General features: G+C 39.8%; 1 protein-coding gene across 1 annotated transcript; it reads right to left on the bottom strand.

Annotated features, from left to right (window-relative positions):
- Window positions 1-71: 71 nt before the first annotated feature.
- On the bottom strand, window positions 72-6,894 carry tmem41b (transmembrane protein 41B). The gene is made up of 7 exons (XM_019886652.1): window positions 6,393-6,894; window positions 4,154-4,271; window positions 2,935-3,063; window positions 2,291-2,384; window positions 1,862-1,966; window positions 1,207-1,345; window positions 72-1,115 (listed from the first exon to the last, which is right to left on the bottom strand). The coding sequence occupies exons 1-7, from the start codon at window positions 6,505-6,507 to the stop codon at window positions 946-948; spliced, it is 870 nt and encodes a 289-aa protein (XP_019742211.1). The 5' UTR covers window positions 6,508-6,894; the 3' UTR covers window positions 72-945.
- Between the last annotated feature and the right edge of the window lie 3,920 nt (window positions 6,895-10,814).

The following is a 10,814-nucleotide window of genomic DNA, read 5'->3' as shown; positions in this document are numbered from 1 at the left end:
TATATATACACACACACACACACACACACACACACACACACACACACACACACACACACACAGAGAGAGAGAGAGACAGAGAGAGACAGAGAGAGAGAGAGAGAGAGACAGAGAGAGAGAGAGAGAGAGAGAGGTGGAATATTATAGTCCAGTCACAACATCCTGAAAGTCGTGCCTTATAAGCACCCTTAAATGAAAAAAATACACATTCTCTTATGTAGATGTTACAGAGCCCCTTTAAGGGATATGGGAGCAGGAGGCATGTTTTGTGTGCACACCAGAAGCCTTTTACTGTGTTACTCTCTGCTGCGCATCAGAAAAAGCAAGTTTTCTTGTGAGCATGAGAAAGGTTTAGGAGTCCACATCAGAAAGTTTTCTCGTGAGCATGACAAGATTTACAATTGCACTGGAAAGTTTTCTCGTACGCACCAGAAAGTTCCACAAAATTTTCTTGGGTGTGCCACAAAGTTTATCGGTCATCGCAGAAACTCTCTCATGTGTGACAGTTTTCTTGGCAAGTTTTGCTGTGCGCATCATCAACGTTTCTGGTACATTTCGTCATGTTTTATTTTGTATGCCCCAGAAAGTTTTACGCGTGCCAAAAACTCTCCCATGAAAGCCAGAAACTCTGTTGTGCACAACAAATACTTCTCAAGTGACCCAGAAACATGCTGTTGTCCCTTTTGAGGCTCTGGAGGATGTGCCGCAATCAATCAGGTAATTATGTGTGCAACTACAAGCCACCACTGTGTGCACCATACGGTCGAGCCATGTTTGTCGTAACATCAGCAGGAGAGAACCTCCACCAGGACTTCATGCAGCTGTGATCGATGCAGAGCATCGTGAGCGACAGGCACACATTCCTGAGAAGAAAGGATTTTTTGGGAGGGCTGTTACTGTTATTCAAGGTCAAACTCTGGATCAGGTGCTGAGGCCTTTTGTGGTCTACTCTAGTTTCTGCTGCAGCTTTTTCTGGAAGCAGACGGGCAGGATGGAAAGCACAGCGAGCACGGCGAGCACAGCCAGAGAGTTCCAGGACACGGCCTCGCCAGCAGTGGTCAGTTTGTACAGTGTTGTACCCGCCTTGATGGCTACGAAAGATGGTGGCGCTACGCCTGTGAATAACATGGGTGCAGTCATTAAGAAAGACTCGATCGCGAAAGTTACTTCAGCATAACATACAAACAAGGAATCAGAATTACATACCCAAAAAGGTTCCAACAAAGAATACCCCCAAGGGCACATTGATGACAGGTGAGGTGATGTTGATGAACCAGTTGGGAAGAAAGGGAGTTATCCTCAGGAAAATGATGTAATAGATTAAATGGTGTCTGTGTTTATCCACCTGCCAGTGAAAAACAAAATCTTGAAATATAAATGTCTAATCAATGGCTTTTTAAGAGTCTAGCTGGGTGGGGCAGTGGGTTTCCAACTGTTTCAAGTAGCATGTCAAAAAAAATTCTTGGCGCTCCGAGCTCCATCATTACGACCAACATTTTAAAAAATACTACTGTGTTTGCATTGTCTGTTAGCATTTGGCTAGCAGACTTTGATATGTTTTCTGGTTTGAATACAAAACATCTTTGTTTTAGGTTTAGTTTTACAGGAAACGAGAAACAGCTTGGAACAAGCGCATCGCCTCTTTTTAAAGAATTGTTCACTATCTGGTACCTGCCAGTTCATATCTAAAAAAATGGAAAAAAAAAACCATCACCATTATGTGACTGAAATTAGGAGGTGATTGTTTTCACATACCACAAGAGGGAGACCACATGCCACCACACTTGGGGAATTACAAGACAAGTATTCTATCAATGAAGGCTCACAGGCAAACAGTGTCCCAATATCCCCATTTACTTACCTGCTGTGACCACTTTTGGGCTTTTTCCGTGAGATATTTGTACACCATGGGTCGGCCCACCAAGTAGGACAGCATATAGCAAAAGGAAGCCCCCAAACCAGAGCACTGGCATGACACAAACATATAATGACAGCTACATTTATCATCTTTCCACATTGACTGAAAAACTAAAGGTTCCGACTGGCTGCCAGAGGGCATAAGTTGAATGATAGAATTTTGCCAAGTGTCCCACAAATATAGGATCCAACTTTTGACAAAGTAAATGGAATAATTCACATACTGTATGTACCAAATTGAACCAAACAGTCCTGCTCGATAGAAATTCTGCTTCATTCTACCTATTCAATTAACAGGCCCCAGTACTGGGTAACTAGAAATCCAATTGTCTACTAATATACTAATAATACACCTTATATCGTTATTACTCACCAAGCAGACTAAGAAGAGAGCCAGGGGGAAAGGGTAAAGATATCCAGACAAGATGCTGAGAAAAATCGATCCGGGGATGGCAAAGGTCTGAAGGCTAACGGAAGGTGTCAAGGTATATATATACATTTTTTTTAAAAGACCTTAAACATCACATGAATGTACAAAAGCTGAATGAAATGCATGGGGGCTTGAGATGTGAGTTTAGTTGATTCCATGACTACACTCTTAATTCAAAACACATTTTAAATAATTTTTTCCCATTAAATTGAATGCAAAAGGAATTAATCAGTTCCAGCAACCCCCCCCAAAAAGATGTTAAAATGTTTAATGTTTTTTAAAATAATATTTTTATGTTAAGTTCTGTCTCTGTGGTGAAAATGCCATACACGTGTAATTGCTTTTGTTTTGTTTAGCTTGACAATAAACTTCAACTGGGAGAGGTAATAACAGCTTCAACCTTCTTTTTTGAAGAATTTTTCAAAATGTGCCAAAATGATGCTTGTGAAGTAAGCTGAGTTCCTTCCCAGAGAGAAGTGAGAAATGTGTTTTAGTATTGTTCATGTACCATAATACATGTTTATGTTGTCACTTAAAACTAAGACTGTTGCAATTTGTGTCCTTTTTTTTCACACTTTGGAGGATACAAAACATATGTTGCAAAATAGGCCACCAACACCTGGCTGTAGTAGGTGTTTTTGTATTTGGACAATACAGTTCCCAGAGCTTTGGCGTCGTCCATGTCTTTGGGTACCTTGATTTTCTTCATTTCATCACTGGAAGAAAAATAAACAATAAGAATCATTGCTTGTCCTCCAAATTGATCCCTGATTCTCCACTTGACAGTGAAAACAGCAATTCCACTCTCTAATTCAGGTTCTAGTATGTGCATTCTATGTGCTATTGTAAAAAGATTCATACCGTCCACTATATTTATTTTTACATTGCTGTGAAATCAAATGCTTGCACTGACTCATCCCATTAAAAAAATGAAACAACCATACCTGACTCACCAGGGAGATCGCAAAACAGCTAACTGAATACAACATCAATTCTTCCTTTTATGATGAATAGTATTTGAAGACAACACTTTGACATGTACTACAAATGTGTGAGATAGAAATGGGATGCTCAGTTAGGGATCTATCAATGACAAATCTACTCAACCAATGTGCGACCAGCAGTGTCACGCAACTAGTGTACTTTTAAAATGAATATTCTTTCAAATGTTGAAATGACTAATACATCTCCAGCAGCAGTTCTCAGAAATGTGTAGATCAAGTCCCAATTCACAAAATACCTGGCTCTCCAAGTACTACCATAGAGAACAACATCAAAAGAATTAAAATGTACTGCACATAAATTAAAAAAATGTAACTAAATAAATGTCTGAAAACAAACAGTTCGACACTAAATGAAAAAAAAAAATTGTATATATTGTATGTATGTATGTATGTATGTATATATATATATATATATATATATATATATATAAGTTAAATACAACTGAACTGTACTTAAATGTACAAACATTAGTGGATTAAAAAAATAATTTAGTGATTCTTTGACATACCTCTCGAAGAAGCCTGCACACCACCACTTTGAGAACCATCGATCAAAAGCAATTCTATCACATTTGAAATGTCGATAATCATAGCTTTCTAGACAGTTCCTTTTAAGTTCTGTTGAAAAACCAATTTGACTGACCTCATCTAGGTCACCCACTTCAGATGAAACTACAGACATGAGTAGCTACATTACCAGTCAATATGTTAACATAGTAAAGACAGAGGCAACAACACAGCACCACAAATTCAGAGAACTGCAAAACGGCTGGGGTTTCCAATGTAACCTAAAGCAACTCACTCTGTAAGCTCTGGGAAGTTCCTGTAGACCAGGTACATAATTGAGGCTGAGCAGGTGAAAATAGCAAGGAGAATGAAGAGAGACATCCGTGTTGAGCTCCCTGCAGCATGATGGCTATCTGTGAGGAAAGGACAAGAACAATTCGAAAAAATGATGTTTACATTGAGATTAGCGAATGCATGTTCAAGGGATTTTTTTTCCCATATTCCCATCTTCATTATCCCCCCCCCCAAAAAAAAAGCAGATGTGGAAGGTCCAAAGTCAAACAAAATCGGTGCCATTACCTGTAGCTGTCCACATAGTTTTACTTTGTTTGAAAGTTGTCCCGATGGAGAACCATGTAAAGGAAATTAATTCTGTATGGGCTCGAACATGCCATTATACAACCTTTACAGACTACACAGGCAAGGCTTTAAGTTGCATTTTAACGTCCTCCAGTATTAACTAAAAGCATAAATTAATGGTACGCTAAAAGAAAACAAAATCTAGTCACATTTTGACCAAACCTGACAGATAAAACCGAGAGGAAGCAGGTGAGTTTGTGCAGAATGATATCACACAGTGATAGTGTATACCTCATTAAATGAAATGGTAAGATAAGATAAGATAAGATGTCCTTTATTTGTCCCACACTAGGGACATTTACAGTCTACAACAGCAAGATTGTGGGTAGAAAGAAGAAAGAAGAAAAACAAAGTCTTTGCATTCACAAAAAGGACGCAAAGTATGATAATGATCAAGCTTGGTGGTGTGTTTTTTAAATATAATATGGTGAAGTGTCAAATATCAAACCCCATTTGAAGGTGGCAGGATATGGAACAAGACAACTCACATTCATGCATCTATCTACACATCACAAATAAAAGTTTTGAATTATACTACAACCTAATACATACGTGGAAGACAAGGATTAGTAAATTGCATTTTGTTGTGTATCTGATAAAGGGATCAGTGAGTGTGCTCAATACCTTGGAGCTATAAGCAATACTTTCAACAATATATCAAAGTAGGTGGCAAAAGTACTTAAGGTCTCTACTTAGGTAGAAATGCTGACATTTATGTTTAAAAAAAAAGAAGAGACTGGTAAAATCTCCTCTAATTTAGTGATGAACCAAAAAAATTGGAAGGGTGTATTCCTTACTATGCGTCTAAGTCATGCTCTGTTCTTATTTATTTGTTCATTTATTTTAGGGTGCCATTTTTAAACACGTGGAATTAAGTAATTAAAATAATTAACGTTATTACACCCGAGAAACGCTATTCGCGGAGGATAGGGGCCCTGTTGGCATTGAAATAAACAGCATTGAGGATTTTATTTTCTCTTTTTTTTTTTAAACCCCGGTTTTAAAAAACACAGCTAAACATTGAATATATGTAGTGCACGAAAAAAACAAATATTGCAATAAATTAAATGCAATTCCGTGAGTGCCGAACAGCGAGTACTGTATACCAGAGTCGATTGTATATGTTGTCAGTTTGTTTGGAAAGCTTTCCAGTGATAAATACCTGTTGAAACGAGGTTAAAGATTAGAAAAAACATGTATGAAAGCTTTTAAATCTGATTTTCCCATGTTGAATTTGAACAAAAATGAGTCCACTGCTGCTTTTAAAGACTCATAACTTTGCTTATATTTATCACAGGAAAATGGTCCTTGTATCAATGAAATATTTTTATATACAAGATATGTCCCATAACGCTGGTCTCATGTAACTAAATTATTTGCATTTGTTCCACACATAACTCATATGTCCTCCAATGTTGGAACAGGTAACATCTATTTCGACTAAGTAAGGGTTAGAAACTACAGGCATGTTCTCAAATGTGGTAAGGAAGAGAAAACGTCACCAAAAAAAATACTATAGTCCAGACACCTGAAAAATCTACATTTACAGCATGACGTATGCCAAGATGCTGAGCGATTTGAGAAAAGGGTTTCAATGAATCTAGCATTCAAGTTTTTAGAGTTGAGTTCCCATGTTAAAAAAAAAAAATCGCTAACTTCAGTTACCGTGTAACCAAAACGCTAATCGTCACGTGACAGCGACTGCAACATGACAGCAGTGGTTTTACCCTGGTGCTATGCTAACAGAACGTTCAAATTGTCGTTAGACGCATTCAACAAACCAGACGAATCCAAAAGTGAATCATCTACTTAAGAATTAACTTGAAATCCCGTGTGGGTTAATATTTAACCATTTAATTCCAGTCATAGTGTTAAATTAGCCGCTACAAACCTACCTGTCAACGCGTTGAGGTTCGTAGCATTAGCGTTCACTTCCCCTTTTGACAAAACCAAGTCGTCTGTCTCGCGTCTGTCCCTCCGCCTTGTGGCCGTATTCTGAGATAATGCCATTCCGTCCCTCGACGGCCGATTTATGTTCGATCCGGCAGAAGAAAAGGTACAGATGAACTAACCGGTGAAAAGACACGTTATACTGCACGAGCCTTTTCCTTCGCTTCCAGTGCCTATCGCGTACAATCGACAACAGCGTCTCCGCCTGGACGACATTGTTATTACACCCATTGTTCTGCGGGCAATTCGCTGTTTCAGCGCTAAATACTGTCCATCTATTAGTACAGTACACGCTTTGTCCCCGCGAGTAGTAAGACCATTTGGCGCACTAGAAGAAAGACCATGTCTTAGAAGTAATGTATTTTTTGACAACTGGTGCCTTTATGTGTATGTGCATTTCTGCACAGTATAGGTCAACTTCTTGTTGAGGCAAATTTGCATGAGGTGACATACTGTATGTGTGCTACTACAGTACTCGTATTACAAGTAAAGCACGAGACGTTCACTAGTAGAATTTTATAACACCACTAGTAATTGCCTCCTAGTGGTGCACAGTTGTTAACCAGTGCAGGTTTGTCTCACTTTGTCCAACTATGCCAAAGTTGTCCTACTACTTGTTCAACATCCATCCATCCATTTTCTGATCCGCTTTATCCTCACAAGGGTTGCGGTGGGTGCTGGAGCCTATCCCAGCCGTCTTTGGGCAGTAGGCGGGGGAAACCCTGAACCGTTTGCCAGCCAATCGCAGGGCACACAGAGACAAACAACCATCCACGCTCACACTCACACCGAGGGACAATTTTAGAGTGTTCAATCAGCCTGCCATGCATGTTTTTGGAATGTGGGAGGAAACCGGAGTACCTGGATAAAACCCACGCAGGCCCGGGGAGAACATGCAAACTCCACACAAGGAGGCCAGAGCTGTAATTGAACCCGGTACCTCTGCACTGTGAGGTCGACACACTAACCACTGGGTCACCGGGCCGCCCACTTGTTCAACAAATACATCTTAAATTCAATGTACACTAGAAGAATAACTGTCGACTAATAATTATTTTTCCAGTGTTGCCTTCCACCATGACATTTTTGCTCTCAAGGATGACAATGTGGCAGAGTAGAGTAAAACAAAGCACGACTGGGCATTTTGGTATGACTCTTTTTATTTTATTTTATTTTTCACAACATGGCTTGATGTTGCTGGGTCAAAAAATGATGTATGGCAAATGCATTGCGTCCAATGCCAGTCTAAAAGCCACAACGGTCTGATGTTAAATTAAAAAAAAAACCAAACTACTGTAAATTTGAAAAAACTTAGAGGTAAGGTGTATTTTCCAGTTATTATTATTAAGCACTTTTTTTGTTTGTCAATTCACAATGTTATCGTTATGGAAACACATTGTTTTCATTTATCAAAATAATGTGTTCCCTTAGCTTTGTGGAGTGTCCAATGTATAGTTTTTCGTCTCAATATGAGCTGCTAAAAGTCACAAAAAGACAGACTAGCTGTGCAATGAACACTAAGTTTGTGTTTTTTTGTTTTAACACCACCCCATTATTGCAATGCCATCATACACAGATCAACCTCAGGGAGTTGGAGACAAGAACTTCAACTAAGCAGTGCACTGCTTCCTCTCCAACTGTAACCAATGAGAGGTCACAGCTAAGTTGGTCAGTAACGTTGAAATCACTTTAAGATTAAAGGACCAATAACAATGACTAACCCCAGGGAGACAAAGCCTACCAGTATGTTTCAGTTAACAAAGGAGAGCCTTTCCTGATTCTATGAATCGCAGTGGATCCCGAGGTTCTGGTCGAGGCCCTCCGGGGCACCATGGACCCTAACCTGCGAGAGGCGACGGAGAGACAATGATTCTATGACCATTATAATCCCAAACAAAAGGAAGAATAATGGAGTCTAACTTTCTAAAGAAGGATTAAGGCAAGAACACCCTGAGGCACTGGATCACGTGCAATGATTGTGGAAAACATAATTTTTAAAAAGGCTAAGTGTGAAGTAAAATTGGCCAACCATGTTTTTGAGTAATATCAATGGCTGAACAATTATAAGCATATTTCCGTTATTTTTTTTAACGCAACCCTTTCAGATTCTTTGTTTAACCCTTAGCAACGCCCTTGACAGCGAAAATGCTTTTCTTCGGCAATCTTCGGAAATGACGTCACATGGAGAACTGCGAGTTGAGTCCGCCATTGAACAGCATTGTTGCATTGCTTGCTGGTAAGATGCCACGGTGGTGTGTGGCGATGTATTGTTCGCAATCGACAGAAAAGTTGTACCAGTGGCCGAAGGATAGCACAGCACGTAAATGGACATCTTTTATTTGCACTAAGCGAATGAATTTCACGCCATCATCGATGAGTGTTCTCTGCTACTCTATCTCCACTTCAAAGATTAGATATCCTTTATTTGTCCCACACTGGGGAAATTTACAGTCTACAGCAGCAAGATAATGGGTAGAAAGAAGAAAGAAGAAAAGAAAACAAACACTGTTCAATTAAGTGCAATATAAATACAGATATGGATATGGTCGCAGTGCTATTTACAATTGTCTTCCACATCATGTTATTTTTTATTCAGCAGCCTGACAGCAGTCGGTAGGAACGAGGAGCGGTATCTCTCCTTCTTGCAGCGTGGGTGGAACAGTCTCTGGCTGAAGGCTAGTTAGTGCTGTCAGGGCGGGCTGGAGGGGGTGGGAGGAACTGTCCATCATAGCTTTTAGCTTAGTTAGCATCCTCCTGTTGCCCACCTCCTCCAGAGTGTCTAGGGAGCAGCCCAGGACAGAACCGGCCTTCCTGACCAGTCGCTCCAGTCTCTTTCTGTCCCGGGGCGAGATGCTGCCTGACCAGCAGACAAGATGCCTGCTTTCTCAACCGGTCTGCTTATAATCAAGGATTTGATAAAAAAAAAGGAAGTGTGAATTTTGGATGGATAATGAAGATTTTGTCAAAGCATAGCTGCCAACTCTTGTGGAATAAACAGTAGAAGGTAGCGACATTAGCCGAAAGCTAACTCGAGAAGCTAGCAACGTTGAACAGGAGAAGCTAGCGACGTTAGTTTTCGGCTTGAGGCAAACCCCGATCGATGCTATTCTTATCAGCGATGAGTAATAATGGCAGCCAGACAAATTGTTCTGGAAGTACAAGTCAAAAAATTATTTGCTAAAAAGAATACTCAAGTACAGAGTAGGCTAACTGCTTGAACATGAAGTCTGATTACTTTTTTAAACAATGTCATCAGATAGACAAAAATATGAAGTTATGTGCACATGCCTGCATCTTCAAATCCTAAAAATAATACCAGCCTATATCTTACCAATCTTGTGATCTCAATGGGTCTTGTCTCCATTCCATGTCAGGTCGTCTGGGCACATTGTTTACATCCTGATTAGCGTCTGGCTCATACATGTAAAGTCCAACATGTAAAATTCCAACCTCCTCTTCTTCCTCCAACTCTTCAAAAACTTGGATGCCCTCACTTGCGCTCGATCTATCGCTTGTATCGCTGTTTGAATCATTGTTTGAAATTCTTGCATCTCGCCGTATGGAGCTCTGCCATCGCTGTTCTCCATGTGACGTATCACTTCCGGGTTACTCCCCTTTCGGGCTCGAACTTCGGAAAAGCGATTATTTTGTCAAATATACAACATATAAATTATTTTTTCATGCTTTATTTGGTGGACAATGTTGAGGTACTTTCATTGTGACCCTATTTGGCATTTCATGAAATTACTTCACACTTGGCCTAAGGTACTGATCCTGCCAATCATTGAAATCATGAGAGAGCTCCAGAATTGATGTTGGTCTCCAACATAGCCACAAGAGGGAGACAACTTGCCTTGAATAGAGATGAGAGACTGTTTGAATCCTCAATGATTGGAAATTTTGAATGGTAAATGTTGAAGCAGGGACAAGTCAATCAATAAATGTCTGGCACGACGAGAGTCAATACACCCTCTGACTTCCCCACTGTTCTTTGCCTCAAGGTGTCATCTCGTGTTTTCACAAGACACTTTACAATGTCATAATAAAGGATATTACATCATTTGCTTTGACATTTGCTATTTGTCATCCCCTTTTGTGCGATCGCGCACTTTCCAACACCAGCCTACTCATCGTGACCAACCGTCATCCGTTAGAAAACACATTTTTAGGATTATGGGCGATTAGTATACACAGATGAAAAATGTGTTTAGCTTGCCAAAACCTGAATATAGTTTCGTTCAATAGTTTGTTGGTCTTAAATGAGGGGAAAACATGTAAAACCTTGATTATTTGAAAATATTTTTTTGCAATTACACAAAAACTACAAGTCCCATAGGCGTGCGGCCGCAGCCGGAAATTGGTCATAC

The sequence above is a fragment of the Hippocampus comes genome, unplaced genomic scaffold (genome assembly GCF_001891065.2).
Source record: "Hippocampus comes isolate QL1 unplaced genomic scaffold, H_comes_QL1_v1.1 scaffold261, whole genome shotgun sequence".
In the NCBI taxonomy this organism is placed as follows: Eukaryota; Metazoa; Chordata; class Actinopteri; order Syngnathiformes; family Syngnathidae; genus Hippocampus; species Hippocampus comes.
Note: the sequence above shows the minus strand (reverse complement) of the source record. Positions and strands in the feature narration are given on the sequence as shown.

Excerpts from the sequence above, each read along its gene's own strand:
- tmem41b (XM_019886652.1), bottom strand. The coding sequence starts at position 6,507 with ATGGCATTATCTCAGAATACGGCCACAAGGCGGAGGGACAGACGCGAG. Across the intron at positions 2,385-2,934 it reads TATTTTGCAACATATGTTTT|CCTTCAGACCTTTGCCATCC; the intron begins GTATCCTCCAAA and ends ACCTTCCGTTAG. Across the intron at positions 1,967-2,290 it reads CTCTCTTCTTAGTCTGCTTG|TGCTCTGGTTTGGGGGCTTC; the intron begins GTGAGTAATAAC and ends GTGTCATGCCAG.